Genomic DNA, 20,087 nt, shown 5'->3' with positions numbered 1-20,087 from the left:
GGCATGAGTTTGAGTCAACTCTGGGAGTTGGTGATGGACAGGGAGGCCTGGCATACTCCAATTCATGGGGTCGCAAAGAGTCAGACATGACTGAGTGACTGAACTGAACTGAACTGAACTGAATGCTCTCAAACAACCCCTACTGAGTACCTACTGTGGAAAAAGGTCTATGTTAAGTAGCTGAAAGCATGGCCAGGTGGTTAACCCATTAAATGAAGGAAGCCTACCAAGTGTACAAACAATAATATTTTTGTGATAGTGAATGTGTTCAGTCGCTCAGTCATGTCCAACTCTTTGCAATCCCACGGACTGTAGCCCACCACGCTCCTCTGTCCTTAGTGTTTTCCAGGTGAGAACACTGGGCAATATTGCCATTCCCTTCTGCATGAGGTCTTCCTGGCCCAGGGATCAAACCCAGGTCTCTTACATTATAGGCAAACTCTTTACCATCTGAGCCACCTATACCTAACTATAATTATGGAAAATTTTTTCCACTAAAAAATTTCAATATGGCCACAATTATAATCAGTGTTTCCCCTCTGGACAATTGGAATGAGTGGACTGTGGAGAGCTAGAAGGAGTAAGCCTGAGTTAATTGGACCATCATTCATCAGTCCCAAATAGTTGCTACAAACTGGGAAGTGAAAATAGAGCTGCCATATCTTGCAATTTTTTTTCAGGAAAATCTTTTATGTAAAATTCCTGATTTTAAAAATGTCTTCATTTTGGTAAAAAGATTGAGCTAGCTACGTGAAAACATATCTGAAGCCACATGTGGTCTGTCATCTTGGAGTTTACAAGCTCTGCTCTATGCTAAGCATTCTGTAGAATACAAAGGATGACGGCATTCTGAGCCTGCCAGGGGACTTAAGAGATTGTCCCAAAGAGAATTTCATAAAAGTTCAATGAATTGTTGAAGCCCTGGAGTCTCTCCATAAAATTATACAGAGTTCTGAGCTTAAAGAACCTTTGATTTAGATTAATGCTCCTCATACTTCAGCAGAAATTACCAAAGGATTATAAAACACAGATTTCTGGGCCCCAAACTGAGAGATTCTTCATCCCCCCACCCCAGCTCTGTTAGAGTATGATAAATAAAAATTATATGCACTTGCTTGCAAAATATGATATTTTTAAAAGAAGAGGTACAATTGGAGATTCTGATTCAATATATTCATGGGTCCAGGGACCACACTTTGAGTAGCACCGATCTAAAGCAAACTTCTTATCTTACAGGTGAAAGAAACGGAGGTTGGAAAGGAAGTGATGTCAAGAAAGTGACTAGAATTTGAGGCTCCTGAGTCTATGTTCGGGGCTCAACCTACTAAGTTCCCCTTCACAAAACATGCTTTCTAGACTTTTTTTCCATTCCTAGTCACCCTATTATACTGCACCAACCACAAAATTTTCACTTGTGATATGTTTTGTTGTTTTTGGTTTTTTAAGCAGATACAATTGATTCTCAACATCATTCATCAACCTCTTGGTTATTTTTTAAACTATAAAACATAGTTTCTGTCCCAGAGAATTTACAGTCTTATTGAGGAGACAATTTTAGGTCCACTAAAAAATAAAACAAAAACAAAACAGCCTACAAAATCATATAGCATAATACAATAATATACTATAATAATATAGTATAATAAGTCTGTAATACCTTCATAAGTCATATCTTTGCACTGTTTTGGTAGAGAATGCTTCACACAGAAAGTAGAATATAACCTATGCATAAATGTAAGTAAGATCCAGGTGGCAGAGAGGAGGGGCATCATAAGAAATAGGAACAATAATGATAGTAGACATGTAGAAATGAGCAAATGATTAACAGCTTGATTTGGACAAACTTAACTCCAGTAAGAATTTTAAAATCTGGGTTTTGAGAAAACATTAAACTATAAGAACTGTATCCTTTCATATAAAGAGCCTCAAAACACTATTATATTTAATTTAAACAAGTGCTAAGAAATTTTGTTTTTATACTATAGCCTCCCAGTGACATTATCTTGGAATTCAAATTGGCTGACTACATTTTAATTAGAATATAAAGGTGTACAGCTATCATGAGAGATCTGTTTAGTACTTCTAGCAATAGTTTCTTGATAGCAGGGTAACAGGGCAAAAGGGAATATTTGTTTCTCTCTTGACTCTTCAGGCAAATTGACTTTCTGCTAAAATGTAAATAACACCTAGGTTTTGTGGTGGCCATAAAAATGCACAACCCAGTTCTCCTGTTGCAGGCTACGTTGCTGGCTGAGAGCATAGCTGCTGCCTCTCCAAATCCACTCCTATTTTAGAATGGAGGCCATTTTTCCCTCAGGTGGCCCCAGAAAATGACTCAGCATGGAAGGAGTGTTAAAACAGACTCATTCAGAGGTCACAAGGGAGCATCAATGGGCAGTGTTGGTTGTGGACTTCCCATTCATTCAACCAAACCTCTTATGAAACTGTTCTGCAGTCCAAGACTTCCTACCCAATCCTCTTCCTTTCTCTTCTTCCTCAGATTCCTAACCATCTGAGCCATTAGGGAAGCCCAACTAGCATCTGACTGTGAACTTGGAAGTTATTAAAACATACAAATCCATGAACTTACCTGTATAGTGAAATAAAGGAAAACCAAGGGAATAACCCCCAGAATGAAGAGTGGTAAAGCTCCCACAATGACCAAAACTGTTCCAATAACATCCAGTGTACAATTCACCCAGGTCCGTATGTAGTAATGGAAACGCATATCAATTATAAACATATCCTGAAAAATTTGACATCAGATCACTTTATTTTTGACTTTTCATGGTTTAAAATGAGGGGAGGAAGACATATATCATTCAGTGTAAAAATAAAACCATTTACCCAAAAGTGACAATCTGAATCTTAAATGATTTTTGCCCTTTTCTACTCACCCCCACATATTTTTCAGTTATAACAATTAAGAGGGTTTTATAGTCCCAAGATGTTTATGATCAAGCAGTCTGCATTTCCCAATCACAACTACTTGACACTTGATTTATATGACTGCCATATTTTAAGGTTATGGCTATGCACAGTCTAATATAGGAGCCCCTAGCAAATATATGGCTATTGAGTACTTGAAATGTGGCTACTGCAAATTGAGATATAACTGAAGTCTATAACACAAATCAGATTCTGAAGATTTTGTAAGAATAAAAAATCAAAATATGCAATTAATATTTTTACATTTATTACACATTAATGTTTCAGGTATTCAGATATTCTGTGTCAGATACTCTACATATTAAGATATACTACTATAAATAATTATTTCAACTGTTTCTTTTTCATTTTCTATTGTTGCTACTAGAAAATTTTAAATTACCTATATGGTTTGCATAATATCTTACTGGACAGTACAATTAAAAGTACTTAGTTGTAAACACAACGGGTAAAACCCTATAGGTAAGCAGAGACATTCTGGGAACCTCCATTCATTCCTCATTTGTTATTAGTGAGTTGATAGTTTTTTTAAAAGGTTTTTTAAAAAGTTTTTTCAATGGCAACCCACTCCAGTATTCTTGCCTGGAGAAACCCATGGACGGAGGAGCCTGGTAGGCTGCAGTCCATGGGGTCACGAAGAGTTGGATACAACTGAGCAACTTCACTTTCACTTTTCACTTTCATGCATTGGAGAAGGAAATGGCAACCCACTCCAGTGTTCTTGCCTGGAGAATCCCAGGGACGGCAGAGCCTGATGGGCTGCCGTCTATGGGGTCGCACAGAGTTGGACACGACTGAAGCAACTTAGCAGCAGCAGCAGCAGCAAGCATGCTTAGGGACTTTCCTGGTGGTCCAGTGCATAAGGATTCACTTTGCAATGCAGGGGATGTGGGTTCAGTCCCTGGTCAGGAAACTAAGACCCCACATGCCATGGAGCAAATAAGGCTGTGTGCCGTAACTAGGGAGTTCACTTGCCTCAACTAGAGAGTCTGTGGGCTGCAAGGAAAAATCTTGCACAATGCAACTTAGACCCAACGCAGCCACATAAGAAAGAAAGAAAGATATTTTTTAAAAGGTACAATGCTTAAAATCCAGATATCTCAATATAGACTTACATATTCTCCCCCTTCTGTCTGAACCACTGATTCTCAAACTAAATGTGTGTAAGAATTGGAGCTATAGACACCAGAGCACATGCACTTCTTCAATTCTTTCAACAATTTTTAAGAGTTTTAATTCTGTGTGAGATGTGACTTGTTATACATCAATTAGGAATGTCCCAAGAATTAGAAATTAATGAAATCTACACTGAACATAATCTCATTTTTTTGAGGATGATACTTTTCACAAATGAGATTGTCAAGTACTAAATGTGGGTCATCATTTATTTACATATGCTATCTAATAAGACAGAGTTTCCTTACCTTGGTGAACCTACTGATGACCTGGCCTATGGGATTGGTTTCAAAAAACTGGAGTGGGAGATGCAGCACATTGTCCAATAGCTGAGCATGCAGAACTCGAGAGGCAGCCAAGGATCCCCTGGTGACTACATAAGCTCCAGAGCACACACAGAGACCTAAATACAAATTGCTATCAGGGACATGTTAACAGCTTCAACTTCAAATTTTAACACTCAAGAAATTGCATAGCATAGAATTTATTTTTAATGGAAAACTCAAGTATCAAACTTTAGAATGTGTAACTCTGGACCAAACTAAGCATAAATGTACATGGCACGCTGAAAATACATACAGATGCTCTGATGGGGTATCAGAGCAGGACTCTCTTATTTTTGAGCATAGCTTCTAGAGAAATGCTCTGAAGATGAGATCAAACAGGTGGATAGAATTTTAGCAACCTATTAACTTTATAATGTCCAGAGGGACAGTGGTAGTCACTGGTGCTACTAGGCAAATAGTTTCAGGTCTCCTAGCTTCTAGGTCCATGGTAGAATTGTACTTTTTGGCCCCCTTGTGATTGGAGACACCAAAGAAATAGTTCTGAACAATACATTGAGGGAGAAATAACACATGATACTTTCAGATTAGAGCATTTAATTGTTGGTGTCAGATCTGCTAAAGCTCCTATTCCCTTTGCACAGTGCCTGCCAAAGTTAAAAAAAAATAGTCAGTTTGCTTTTCCAACTTGAACTCTAGAATCAGAAAAAATCCCCTTCCTAATCAACAATGCACAAGTGGTGTGAGTGAGGAATAAACTTTTTTGGTCTGTCAAGCTACAGAGATGTGGTTGGTGGAAGGGTTGTTCTTGACAAACTAAAAAGTCAGAAAATATAATCAACATGTAGCTTTAGTGGAAGAGGTTAAAAAACAGTTAACAGCATCTATAGACGATTGTGAGCTGTGTTAGACAAAATACTGAATATAACAAGAAAGAGGCAAGCTCAGAAAAGAGCTATCCAGGTGTGAAAGAAGAAATGAAAGGACAAAGAATCGCCAACTTGGGAATTTGTTTGGTTATAATGATTGATTCAAAGATGGATATGTAACTCAGTTGTTTCAAGTACAGTAATTTCCTGGGTTTCTATGGAGGGCAATTCTTTGAAAGATAACATTTCCATCACCATGTGAAGCTTAAGGATTAAGCAAATGAGGAAAATGAGTAGAACTGATAAATAAAGAGTAGTGGCTACTTAGTTTGAGCCCCCTGGATCAAGTGAGTTTAAAGACTTGTGCCTGGACTTCTCTGTTTGAGGCATCAATAAACTTTCATGTTATCTGAGACATTTGCTTTTGAGTCTTCTGGGATACACAATTACTTTGTTGATCTCTACTATATAAAATTGTTAATAAAAGTGTGTTGGCAACATGATTCTTATAGGTATAATGTGTAAAACAAAGCCAAACAAAAATAGTTGACCCTGACCACCTCAAATTATTTTAGCTAGTTCTATTTTAAATAACAGCACACACGACTGTTAAATAATTTCTTACTCTTAAATATTTCCTATTATTTTCCTACCTCAAGCCCCCACACTTTCTAGCCCTTCTAAAAATAGGTTGCTGCCCTTTTCCCCACAAATATTCAGTGTTTACATTACTACTAAACATAATATTCATGAAGTTCACTACATTTACAATGCTTGTACCACTATTTTTCTATGCAACAAGAACTCATCTATTCCCAAACAATTCCATAGTCAGCAAAATTCTTTTGAATATATCCAAACTCATCAGATATTATTTCTTTTATCCTCTTTTGCCCCCTCCTCTTGCAACACAAAGTACTATCTTGGAGCCCCTTGTATTTCTGCTCTAAACTTGAACATTTGTGGGGATAGGCTTCAATTTTCCTCAATTACAGAAAATGTTGTTACATATTATATATTTGATAATTTCTATCTGCACTTACTGAAAGTGTTACTATTGGGATGTTGAACAGCCTGGATTGTTACCCTAATTTCTCCTTATTTATCATTTGCCATCTGTTTCCGATGCTGTACATCTGGGACTATCTCCTCCAATTTATCTTCTCACACTTGTACAATCTCTTTAAATTCTTTAAAATTTTTAAGAACTTTCTTGCTCTTAGATTGACCTTATTTCAGCACATTCTGCACTTGCTTTGTTTCTGCCATTTGAATATCTAAAGATACTAATTAGATATTTTAAGCTTCTCTTATATACCGAGCGAGTATGAGTATTTTACTTTCTTGGTTCCACTGTTCTATTTGTTAGCTCTTATTTATACTGTTCACTTGATTAAAATGCATGACCATCCATCATGACCAGTTTAAACATGCGAGATAAAGACATGCTTAATCAAGAGGTACTTGGTGTGCCAAGCATATACATTAATTAATAATTGATATTTAATAAAATTATATAATAATAATTAATTAAGACATGCTTAATCAAGAGGTACTTGGTGTGCCAGCGTATACATTAATTTCCCCCAACATTTCTCTCCTCTGAATGGAAGTTCCACGTAAGTGGGTGTGACACTGCAAGTCTGATATGGTGATTTAGACATGCAGGCTGGAACTTCTTCAAAAGCCACATAAGGAGGCTATCTTTAATATATGTCACACACACTAGTAACCTTCATTTTCTTTTCAAGCATCAGCTCCTGGTTTTCATTGTACTACTACTGGGCCAGCTGGTATATAATAATACATGAATAGTGCTCGGATCGGGCGGGGGTTGTAGGAGAGGCTGGCAGGCCAGAACCAAGCTCTAGTGAGCCACTTGGATTATTTCTATGCTACTTAATCTTATTCCTTGTACTTGTGTTTCCCCAGTGGATAGACTGAACCACTCAGTATGTTTTACAGCTTCATCTAGTATTTGTTCCTGGTTACAGGTTCTTCTACCTTGATTATCAGTATAATCGCTTATGTAGAAATTCATCACTGTGAAATCCCCTGAACCCTTTACGTTTGGATTTCTTCACTGCCATTTCAGTGGAATTTTGCGAGGTAAGTAAAGTAAATGATCCACTCATTCATCTCAAACAGAAAGTAGCAGTGTACTCCTTAAACACTCCACTTTGAAAATAAGGTGTCTATATTTTACACATTGGGCTGGAAAAGAAGTTCCTAACAAGGGGGCATAAAACACAATCGATTAGGGATGTCCAGAGTGTTCCAGAGATTCAGCACATAGCTGAGAACCAGAAATAAAATGTTTAGGGCTATTTCTTTTTCAGAAGATAAGGTAGGATCGCTATCATTGTTATAAAATATAGATGCAGTATTTTCTGCTTCAGTACTCCAGTTTTGTTTGAATGTTAGCCTTCTATATTATTCATACCAGGCCTCTGGTATTAACATGTGAAAGTGCTATTTATGCTTTAAAGCTCAAAAAGTAATGTAAGCTTTTATGATATCAGTGAATACAGCCTGTTTTTGATTGGGTCAGGTTCCAGAGGATGCAGCTGTGGACTACTAATAAATTCAGAAATGATAGAGTTTCATTTCTTATGAAATAATTTAAAATTTATAACAGTTACATTTAATTGTAAGTCAAAACTTTAAATTTTTAAATGTAAAAAATAAAAATCCAGTCATGAAAAAATCTTTTTGATTAAATTGTATATAATCTGTTACTTTCATTACAAAATACTTATTATACCTCTTGACAGTTAATTAAAGTAAATGAGTAAAATTTTGAATACTAAACTTGCATACCTTGCTGAGTATAGGAAAATAACAGTATTTGGCCACTTAAAATATTCTCCAAAGGATACTGAATCTCACTTAAAACTGTAACATGAGCTCAGTAGGTTGGTAAGAGTTTAACTCTTCTATATATGATGATAGACATAGGTATAGAGATGTATAGGGGATATTTCTTTTGCTGCTCAGCATTCTATTGCTGTATCTCTAAATCTGCCATCACCTCATTGAGTTGCAAACCACGAGCCAATAAACTTGACTCACTGGTTTAGAACCAAGCACATTCTAAGTCCCTGAATCTCATTTTAGTTATTAACATAAAAATTCTTTTCCCAATGAGTGTAACAGAATGACAAAACAAGCATAAATCTGCCTCAAAATATTTGTTTACTTTCCATGGAGATACTTATAGTTAGTACTATGGGGACATAATAAAAAAATAAGATGGGAGAGTAGAAAACAAAGCAAGGCCTTGAGTCACATACTTCTAAAGGTTATCCTCATTTTCTGTTACCAAAAGCATGTATTCTTTCTGTTTTCCCTCATGCATATCCTTAGATAGCAAGACTTCTATGTAGCTGATTTGTTATTTATTGCTCTCCTTCACGTTATCCTCTTTTCTCCTTATAAATACACAAAGATTGTCTCTAATTTAAAAAACCTTTCCTTTAATGGTTCTGTACTTTTGAGTACTATACTTTTGAGAATCTTTCTTCTTCCTCTTTCAAATCACTTAACTTCTTTGAAGGACAGTGTGAATCTACTTTGCTTACTTGGGGGGGGAAAAACAGCAGAAAAATATATCCACACTTCCCACTAAAGGTGTTCCAAATTGAATTCATAATTTCTCTGTTCTCTCACTTAACACTCTTTCCCACTGGTTTCTTTCTTTTTGTCTTCATTGTTTTCCCAATTACTCGAACTTCAAAATCTCAAGTGGTGCTCTCTTCTTACCCACAACAAATTTTATATATCTTTTCACTGCAGTGTCTTTCCTATCCACTCCTTTTCTCCAACCCCACTGCAGTTCTCTGACCCTTCCTCCATTCATACTTTATTTAGTCTTATTCCATTCCCTACCCATTGGTTAGCACTGGACTAGATGCTTTTGGTGACAAGGAGATGGATCAGATAAGAGACCTTTTTGTACTAGATTATCTCTCATCTAGACGCCTGAAAATACTTGATTATTTTTATCTCTACCGATCCCAATTTCTCCCTGGTCTCTGACTTTAGTCCATCCAATAAAAATCCATCTGATTTTTCATCACACCAAATTTATTCATATTCTGAAAAATAATTCCAAATTCTGTCATGTTTTCCCCCCAATTCTCAAAGTTTTACATTTGCCTTTTCAACCATCATCTTTAACACATTTTCAAACTACCTTTCTGTTCCTCTACTGCCCCATCACTTACCTGAAGATGACTCGGACTGGCATCCTCAGCTGTGCTTCTATCCCCCTCACCTTTCCTATCAGTCTTTCTGAACATCTTTCTCTGCATCTCTTACCTCCCCTTCTCTGTGATCTCTGATAAAACTCAATCCATATTTTCAGTGTTGCCTCAAATGCCAACTATGCCTTGGGAATTATCTTAATTTCTCAACCAAATATAGCTTTCCCCTGCTCTAAATCCTCCCAGTGTCATCTTATACTATTTTATACAAATACTGCTTGCCATGTAGTAGTAAACTTCACTTACAATGCAGTTTTTAACAAACTCACTGACTGATCTTCACATCAGTCACAAGCCTCCCACATACGGTGAATGGCCCTGTAGTCAAGACTTTGAGTCCTGAATGACCTAACAGATAAACCTCCATTTTCTCAGCTGTAAAATGGGGATAATGATACCTTTCTAAATACTTATTGACAAGATTAAATGAGACAAATTTTTTAGTATGGGTCATGTAGTTGACACATACAAGTTTCTGTTTACTCTCTCCAATATGATGAATTAAAAATATATGTATTTGAATTATCCCAAAGTATCTGAATATTATGGTGTAGATTAAAAAAAAAAAAAATGCCTTATGCTTGCGTCCAGATCAGTTAGGTTAGAAAAAGAAAAGAAAAGCAACTGAAAAAAAGAAAGCTAGAATTTTTTTTTAACCTTGCATTAATCCCAGTAATCCATAGATGCTTAATTTATTGCTTCTTATTTGCTTCCATTCTGTGAAATCATTCATGTGCTTTGCTTCTTTTGCCCAGGTACTAAGCCAGAGATTCTGTCCAGTTCTCAGCAAATTCTGCCCCAGGCAAGTGGCCACATTCAGCCATACCCAGAGCCAGCCGAAGGCTTGAAGATACTTCAGAATGACTGAAAACTTCACCTAAAAGCAAAATTGTTTTTAAAAAATGATAAGTTACTGTAATTAAAAGTCATACTAAAAACTAGATTTAAACCTACTGTGATATATTCTAAGCTTTATGACTTTGATTCAAATTATTAACTCCTCTAATCTTCAGATTACTCATTTATAAATTGGAACAATAATAGTAGCCACCTTATAAGTACAAAGTACCTGCATAGTCCTGAAGGCTTAAAAAAAGTGCCCAAATAATGTTAGTTACTATCACTAACAAGAATATACATAGTGAAATATACATAGCTAAATATCTTTAGTAAATAAGAATATACATAGCTAAATAATTAAACATCACTCTAATGTCCGATAGCTCATTTACTTTAATTTCTCCAAAATATTATATAGCAACTCTCTTCAAATTCAATAAAAAAATAGATGGTATTTGTTAATAAAACTTACATGGGAGTGGTTGGTAACAAGCAATGCTAGTTATTCTGGTACTTACCCCACCAACAGGAATCTTTTCTTTTCTCACTGAGAACTGTTTTCTTTGATCCAATAAGGGCCTGATAAAGCAAGACAATGTTCTTTTTTTCCTTTAGACTTTTAGGTCAACCAAACATTTTTTTAAAGTTATACATTCTTAATCCCTTTTTTTGCATATTCATCTGCTTCATTAACAGCAACCTAACTTTGTTTCTTTAATTTTCTGGAAGGGAAATTGTTTATTCTTCCATACCTCACATATTTTAGAGCCAGGGCATATCGCCTGATTTTTTCACTGTTTCTTCTAGAAAATTATCCTTCAAACTTGAGCCAGACTCCTAGATGGTTTAAACTAATTCCATCCGGCTGCACCATAATCTGTGCCTCCTCAGGTCCTTGCCTCCTGTCCTACCAGAAGACTAGCATCAAGCTTATTCATGCCACCTCATTCCGCCACCATTCTAGGGGATGGCATAGCTGACAAGGACAACTGTATTAAACTCAATCTCTTCTCAACTTCATGACCTTCATACTTTTAGAGTCTGTCAGCTGCATGCTACATTGGCCATCAACTTTCATGACCATAAACCATGAATCTTATTACCTGGAACTAATCCACCTTTGAAAACCCAACTCTAATTATTTCAGCCTCTGGCCATAATGTGGCCTCTTCTGTTTCTAAATTGTACATTCAGTTAGTCTCACTATATTTGGTTCTTATTCTATCGAGACTCTCAGTTTAAAAATGCAAGTTTCTATCATCCATGCTTCCTAGGATGATTGATGATCCTGGTCTACCTGGGGTCTCCCTGGTTTTAGCATCGACTGTCCCACGTTTAGGAAAACTCTCATGACTAAGCACATCTATTTCCTGTCTTGAATCTTTTCATTATTCAGCCTGTACTCCATGATTACATTTCACCCAAATGGTGGTGGTATTCTAAACTTTAATTGTTTTCCTTTTCTTTCTATTAAGCTTCAACATTAGAACTCACAAGCCAGTCCTGATCACACTTGCTCCCTATTTGTGGACTGCTACTTCAAAAGATCATAAAGCCTTGCAAACTGGCTCCACCATAAATTAGTATCTTCCTTCCATGTGGGTTTTCATAGTGCCAAGAAATTCTTGCATCTCTCAGAAGGGGCCTTCACATCCTATCTGATGGAGAAAGTCAAAGCAGACAGGGACGTCAGTCACCACACTTCTACATTTACCTGCATCTCCACTCTGCCTCTTCTGACTCTCTCCTATAAAAAGCAAAGATAGTTCTCTCCACAGATCCAAGGATAACCTTATGATCGGAATCACATTCTGCCCATTTCCTCAAAAGACATCCATTAACTATAATTGTTTCCATACTTTCCTGTTGATGAGTCACTTGATAGTGCTTGATAAAAATGCAGATTGTAAGATTCCCCCTCTGGAAACCCAACTTTAAAGGAATGATGCAAGGGATCATTTTATCGCATGGCAAATTTTAAGACCCTCAATTGTTCTCTCTTTTTTAATCTTCATCTATTTCCTTTCAAGCATCTCTTTCCCATCAGCCCACAAAGAACTACACATTTTTCTCATCTTTTAATTAATACCATCACCACAAAAATGATTCCACCCTCATTCCTGTGTTCAGTTATCCTCTTACTTCCTGCCTTCCTTCTGTAGCCAAATATTTTTCTGCCAAACCATCTTTTTTTTCTCCTTGGACTTTCCAACACCTGGCTGAAAGGGTTTCCATCAGTGGGGCCTTGATAAAGTAAGTACAATACTTACTGCTGTATTCTTGGGATACTTTAAAAATTATCTCACCTAAACTCTTCATAGAAATTAACATCATTGATTATCCCCTTGTTTAAGATATGTTTCCTTTGACTTCCTTATCATCATACCTTTGTGTTTTCTTCCACCTGTCTAGGTTTCCATTAGTTTCTCTGTCTTCTTTTAACATTTATGTTCCATGACACTCAGCTCTAGTCATTATTCCTTTTGTATGCCCCTCTTCTGAGCAATCTCTTCCAACCCCAGTTTCAACAAACTTCTTCTCTGTGGGTGACTCTCAAATGGATATCTCAAGTCCAAATCTCTTTTCTGAGCTCCAGATACATACAGTAAAAAGCCTACTTGCCATCTGCTTCATCTCTACTTGTTTATCTCAATCACCCTGCACTGAACCAGCTATTTCTTACCTCTTCTAAAGCTTACTCTGGCCAAAACACTTCCTCTGTCTCAATCTTGACACATTTCCAACAATTACCAAGGAGCTGTTAATTCTTCTGGAATTGTATTACTGAAAAAATATTTGGAAAATATTGAATAGCACAAAGAAGAACAAGGACAAAGGAGGAGAGAGAAGAAAAACACAGAGGAATAGAAGTGGAAGAAAAATACTCATAATGCTATATTCCAGAGGTATCTGGTGCTAAGGTGCTTGTGAGTACTGCTGGAATCTTTATATGTGGTGTGTGTGTGTGTGTGTGTGTGTGTATCTTCTTGTCTGACTCTTTGTGACTCCACGGACTGTAGCCTGCTAGGCTCCTCTGTCCAGGAGGTTCTCCAGGAAAGAACACTAGAATGGGTTGCTATTTCCTTCTCCAAAATGTGTGGTGTCATAATTCAAATGTTGCTCCTTAACCAGTCTTACTTTTTTTTTTAAATATACATGTGGTCTTTTCAACTTAATATAAAAAGAAGAGACATTACTTTGCCAACAAAGGTCTGTACAGTCAAAGCTATGGTTTTTCCAGTAGTCATGTATGAATGTGAAAGTTGGACCATAAAGGAGGCTGAGAGCCAAAATATTGATGTTTTTGAACTGTGGAGTTGGAGAAGACTATTGAGAGTCCCTTGGACAGCAAGAAGATCAAACCAGTCAATCCTAAAGGAAATCAACCCTGAATATTCACTGGAAGGACTGATGCTGAAGCTGAAACTCCAGTACTTTGGCCACCTGATGTGAAGAGCCAACTCATTAGAAAAGACCCTGATGTTGGGAAAGATTGAAGGCAGGAGTAGAAGGGGATGACAGAGAATGAGATGATTTGATGGCATCACCGACTCTGTGGACACGAGTTTAATCAAGCTCTGGGAGATGGTGAAGGACAGGGAAGCCTGGCGTGCTGTAGCCCATGGGGGTCACAAAAAGTCGGACACGACTGAATGACTGAACAACAACAAATATGACCAACCTCAAATATCATTCTATAATAACATTTTATTCTGTCATATGGCAATGTAAGATTTTATGTTTTTACTAAGTTAAGACTTGTTGAACAAAATCAAAATTTATGCCTGTTGCAGATTTTTCCTACTTTACTATTGCTATAATGCTCATTCTGTTTACACATCTCTCATGATCTCTTGTAGGGACATAAGAGCATGAGACCCACTAAATTCTAAGTCATTTGATATATGAAATATCAAACTGACCTCTAGAAATTCTGAGCTGAGGTACATGCATGCCCCCATTTCTTCATGCTTCCCATTCTGTTTATCAGAATAAGAAATGGCTATTTGATCAGTTCAGTAGTTTTTCCCTGCCCATCTTTGGCATTTCTGTCAAGAAACATTCTGTGGGAGGTCGTGGTACATGCCCTTTGCCGGATCAGTTTCACCATCAAAAAAAAAGATACACTATTTAACAGACACTTTCATTGGAATAGCTCCTGGTATATGATTTGGGTTAATTACTGTCATCATCCTTCAAGCCCTTGGCATGGCTTCTGTTTGGATAAGCAAATTTAGCATTGGTGTCAAGCCAAAAAATTAATTCTTAATGTAGTGGGATATAAAACGCTATGAAACCCAACTGTTAAAAGGGAATTAAAGCATTCTAATTAGACATAACTAACAAAGACCAATAATTTAATGAACATTACACCAAAGTTTCAATTTTTAAACTACAAAGTTAATTATCCTTTTTCCACGAAAATATTGCATTTGATCCAGGGCATTTTGCTGTGAACAACAGGTTTTATTTGAATTTTAAAAGAGCAAATTATTTTGTGCTGGTAGAGAAGTTTCACAAATGAGTCTTGTTCTGTCCTTCAGAAACCCTTGGGAAAGCTGGCACAATACCTGTCTGCATATTTTTGTATAAAATATATAAAATTAACATACTGAAACCATTATCCCTGAACTGAGCCTGCAATTGTAAAGTGCAGAGTATGTATGGGAGGATTAAAGTGATTAATAGAGTCTGACATGAAAGCCAGAAGGGGGCAGTCTAGACACTAAAATAGCATTTTCAGTTCATTTTATTCAGGGAAGATAGTAATAAGGATTTTAAGGAAATAGAATAATTAATATATACCATACAAAATTAAACCACAAAATGAAGAATAAAATGTTGAAACAGTTCCTATTATTTTAGTCCCTATTTGAAAACAAAACTAATGTCGTAAAGTAATTCTAATTCTTAAATTTCAAAGGGAGAGACTCTCAAACATTATTTGGTCCACATTCCTTTCCACCTTTTCTCTTGATGGGTAGTCAGTTTTCCTAAGAATCCTTCCACAAGGAAGATTCATTGTTCTATTTCAGTACATCCTACTCTAGAGAGTCTTTGTTTTCACTATTACTTCCTTCTACTTCCAATCTCTAGTCTATCTTAATTCTGCACAAATTGGAAGTAACTGAGTAAGTTTAAGAAATACAAGTTAGATTAAAAGTCAGGAAAATTTTCTCCATATAATGTTATCTTACCGAAAAGTAAAGCAGATTAAAAAAACGAAAGTTAGACTAAGGATTGTATAGAAAGTCGTAAAGTAGGAAATACATGGAAGTATGTAAAGAAATGCACATATTTTGGAGAAATGAAAATAAGTCTCTGATCTCTCATAGACAACATAAAAATGGTATGGAGAATTCAGGGACCTCCAATAACACTTTTATCACAGTCATTAAAAAGTAAGTTTGAGGCCAGGCTGTGTTGACATGAATGTGCCATAGTACAATGAGGTAATCTTTTTTGATGTGATCTTTACTGAAGAAGTAAGTTTCAGCAAGCTGGTTTCTGTTTGAGCCTACATAACTCGATAAATGTTTAGAAACCAGATCTGTGAACAAACCTCTATAAGGACTGGGGTGCTTTTTTCAGGGAAAAATTTTGCAAAAATTATGCAAAAGTGATCCACCAAAACTTTGAGAGGTTCCATTTAAATATAACTAAAGATGACTTGTAAATAAGGAAAATGATTTACTATAGAGGAAAGGGTACAATTATGTTTACAACAATAATTATTACTTTTTCACTTTTAAGCTTTAAAGCAAGCTACTTATTGAGTTTTGGTGAGACTATACACAAATGAAAACTATGATTCAGAGATGTGTACAAATGCCACAGCACACAAATTTCAAAGTCTGCTTCAGTGTTTCCGCTTCAGTGGATTTGCTTTTCTTGGAGACCCTTAAAAATTGCACTCATATAAATGAAACACTGTTATAATGGTAAGAAAAAATAAAATGATAGTTTAAAGTTCCCTGAGTGTTCTTTCAGTCTCTAGTTATTTATTCATCCATTCAAAATGCTTATTGAACACCAGGTTACAAGCTATTGAGTGTTTAGTTGAAATGTGTTATTTAGATGGCAGTAACAGAGAACAAAAAGACAAAAATTCCTGCTCCTATAAAGCTTACAACCTAGAGGTAAGAGAAAGACAAAATACAAGCAAATACATTTTCTACTATGTAGATAATTAATAAAAATTATGGGGATAAAAGCAGAGAAGGGATAGGAAATACTGTGATATAAAATAGGGTGGTTGAACAAGTCTTCACTGATGAGGTGACACTCGAGGAAAGACTTGCAGAAGGTGGGAGAGCATAAGCCATATGGATGTCTGGGAGAAATATGCCCTAACCAGTGGGATCCCAGGGAAGGAGCATGTCTGATTGCCCAGGAATAGCAGAGTCAGGGCTGCTGGAACAGAATAGTGAAATGAGCTTTAGGAGGTTCTGAGATCAGAAAGACTCATAAGAAGACAATTACAATAATTCAAGTGAGAAACGACAGTGATTTGGAAAAAGGGTAGCTGTGAAATTGATGAGTAGTGTTTGAATTCTGGGTTATTGGATCTACTTTGAAGATAGAGTCAATGGGGATTTGATGATGGATTGGATGTGGAAAAAGAAAGAGGTCAAGGGTGATTGCAAGATATTTTTATCTAAGTAACTGGAAGAACAGTGTTGCCATGAGCTGAGATTAGATGTCCAAGAGGAGGGTCCACCTCTGGGGTTCAGAGGACAGGTTGGGCTGGAGATATACACTTGGCGTAAAGGTAACTAAAGTCATGAGACTGGATGACAATACCTAGCCAAAAAAAAGAAGCAGTCCAAGGTCTTCAGGATCAAAGAGGAATAATTTAGTTTACCTACTCATCTAAACCTGGTATACACACAAAGCCCCAATCTGCAGCATCTGCACCATACACACATTCATAGGATTATCAATCCTTTAGAACAATTCAAGGTTGAAACTACAAAGTCCTGAGCTATTAGATCCTAAAGTATTCATTTCTCTGTAGTTCATTCCAGCTCTCAATATTAGCAACTTTGATGCAAGGCAGCTTTCAGTAATTCTAGCTGCTTATTTTTAAGTGACTCATTGCTATTCTTTCTTTCTTTCTTTCAGTCTCCTCTTTGGAACTGTTGGGGGTAGAATTAGGGCAAATAGCTGATTAGGTTAATTTGCTTCAATCACTGTTCATTTTAGTTACTTACAAAAAGGAAAAATAAGTATAATATAAAAAACAATTCAATCGGAGTCAAAGTTTTATTATTTTTATTTCTCTTTCACTTTCTCTTATTCTTTCCTCTCTCCTTCCTTCTATCCCTTCCTTCCTCTTGCTTTTCTAAATAGATTCATTTGGGGGATATTTTTAGCACTTGCACGCACAAATCAGAGTAGATTTCTTCTAGTAGAATTTGACTAGAAATTACTAAGACTTACTGTGTTTCCCAAACTAAGTCACATACATCTCACTTAAAAGCTTAGACACAACCATGTAACTTATAGTTTAAAATTTGGAAACCACTAAGTACATTTTATATCCATCATAACATATCCTTTTTGTAGGATACATTTTAAATGCTAAAAATGTAATTAATTAGTCTATAATCCCCAAGAGTGTAGTATTGTCCTAATACTCACCTATCATTTTGCACCAGGATTTGGTCTTTCAGAACAGTTCTGGAGTTGATTACACTGACTTGCTTTAAAGCATGAGCTGGGGAAGAAGATGGTGAGTGCTTTTATATCCATAAAGGCAATCAATGCACAAAATAGAAATATCATGAAAGATTATACAACTTAGAGTATTCTTTGTGTTTTAGATTCACAGGTATACTGGAAGCCCTTCCATTTTCCCCAGTATTTCCCCTTCATCTAAAATGTCTCGTAATGTCTTGATAAAACCAAGATTCTATAATGAAAAAGCCTACAGAAAATTCTTTCTTAGACATTAGAGAGAGTGCTAACTTGTTTTTGGATCTTCCACAGGTGGGTTTGATATTTGTCAAACTGGAATGATTTTCTTTCTTTAACAGGAAAATGGAATATCATCAAGTTTTATTATTGTAAAATGCTATTATGGTGAAAATTGTTAAGAAAATACAATGCAAATTCCCCAAATCTCTGTCTTGTCAGTAATTACTAATGTCAGTAATATTAACAATAGCTTCCTATGTGTCAGCAATATTCTAAATGTTTTACATATTTTAACTCTTATGTTTCAAAAGTAACCCTGTGAGGAAGATCCTACAATTATCCTTATTTTACTGATAAAAAGTACAGAGAAGTAAAGCAGGTTATACAAATCAAAGTCACACATCTGACAACAAGAAGGTTCAAGTTGTGTGTATATGCATGTGCACTCAATCGTGTCCAACTCTTTGACACTCCAAGGACTGTAGCCCGCCAGGCTCCTCTGTCCATGGGATTTCCCAGGCAAGAATACTGGAGGGGGTTGCCCCTTCCTTCTCTAGAGGATTGTCCTAACCCAAGTATCTATCCCTTGTCTCTTGCATCTCCTAAACCCCAGGCAGGTTTTTTTATCAGCGGAGCCACTGGAGAAGCCCCAAGGTTCAAATTGCTGTTAGTGAATTCCACGGGAAACATCTCAGAGTTAGGCAGATTTTTGTCTTTTTTTCACAGTATAACACTTGAATTCCAGACTTCTTATTTTTAAAATGAAGGAATTGGAGATTTCTGAGGTCTCTACATGCGTTCTATGCTTTTTATTTCTAGAAGCAAACATCTGGCCCTTGAAGGAAGCATCTGATTTTGCCTCAAGTGTCTCTGTGAAACATAGGATTCCATGTCTCACAGAATGAAAATCTGGGAATGTTGTAGCCTCTCCTGCCTAAGGCACATTTTCATCTTCATAGATGATAATGATAAACATTTAAATTTACAGAATATGTTCACATACATTGTACAATTTGAGCATCAGAATGTCCTGATAAGATAAAGAGAATAGAAGAGGTAAGCTTACCCATATTTTTCAGGGAAAAGTAAAATTCAGGACAAGTGACTTGCCTAAAGCCCAAAGTTGTCAAAGAGACAAACAGGGGGGGTAGAGAGAGAGAAAGATTGAGAGATGGAGAGATCGAGAGTGAATTGAGCCCCACACTCCTTCCTGTCTTTCACTCTAAGTCAAAGGGCTTGTTCCTACAAATTTGATATAATGTTTAAGAGCTTGATTGGCCTCTGGCATGAAACAGAGGCAGCCATGGATTTAAATTCTGCAATTTATCATCTGTCTTAAGTTGTGCAAGATACAAGTGCTCTTTGTAAAATCAGGACCATGCAGCCTCAGGAGGTTTTGGGAGAGATTTAAGCAAAACATTTGTGAATATACTGACAAAATTAATACCCAAGACAGCCTAGCTATCATAAGTATTAGTAGTATGGATAAGAGCCTAAACTTCTAAATATAAATATGTAAATTTACCTTTGTATTTCATATCTTTTGCTTTTATTTTTCATATCTTTTTTCACAAAGTCTCCTCTCACTCCTGATTGATTCTGTTTTATAATATTCCCATGAGATGAGACTTGTATATTTTTCAGAGCTGGATGGATTTTTAGAGATCTGATATATCCAAACCAAATTATAATATAAACTCTATTTGAAAGAAAGTGCAAGTTGCTCAGTCGTGTCCGACTCTTTGCGATCCCATGGACTATACAGTCTATGGAATTCTCCAGGC

At 36.3% G+C, this 20,087-nt stretch overlaps 1 protein-coding gene across 1 annotated transcript in view; it reads right to left on the bottom strand.

Moving 5' to 3' along the window:
- The window catches only part of LOC136152404 (multidrug resistance-associated protein 1-like), a 91,024-nt gene that overhangs the window by 16,360 nt on the left and 54,577 nt on the right, over nucleotides 1–20,087 (bottom strand). Inside the window, exons 16-20 of the mRNA XM_065913693.1 lie at nucleotides 18,028–18,103; nucleotides 10,902–10,962; nucleotides 10,201–10,420; nucleotides 4,374–4,528; nucleotides 2,591–2,746 (exon numbers count right to left, since the gene is read on the bottom strand). Coding sequence (XP_065769765.1) covers nucleotides 2,591–2,746; nucleotides 4,374–4,528; nucleotides 10,201–10,420; nucleotides 10,902–10,962; nucleotides 18,028–18,103 — 668 coding nt within the window. The remainder of the gene's footprint in view (nucleotides 1–2,590; nucleotides 2,747–4,373; nucleotides 4,529–10,200; nucleotides 10,421–10,901; nucleotides 10,963–18,027; nucleotides 18,104–20,087) is intronic.

The sequence above is a fragment of the Muntiacus reevesi genome, chromosome 21 (genome assembly GCF_963930625.1).
Source record: "Muntiacus reevesi chromosome 21, mMunRee1.1, whole genome shotgun sequence".
In the NCBI taxonomy this organism is placed as follows: Eukaryota; Metazoa; Chordata; class Mammalia; order Artiodactyla; family Cervidae; genus Muntiacus; species Muntiacus reevesi.
The sequence above is the reverse complement of the archived record's forward strand: the minus strand, read 5'-3'. Positions and strand labels throughout refer to the sequence as shown.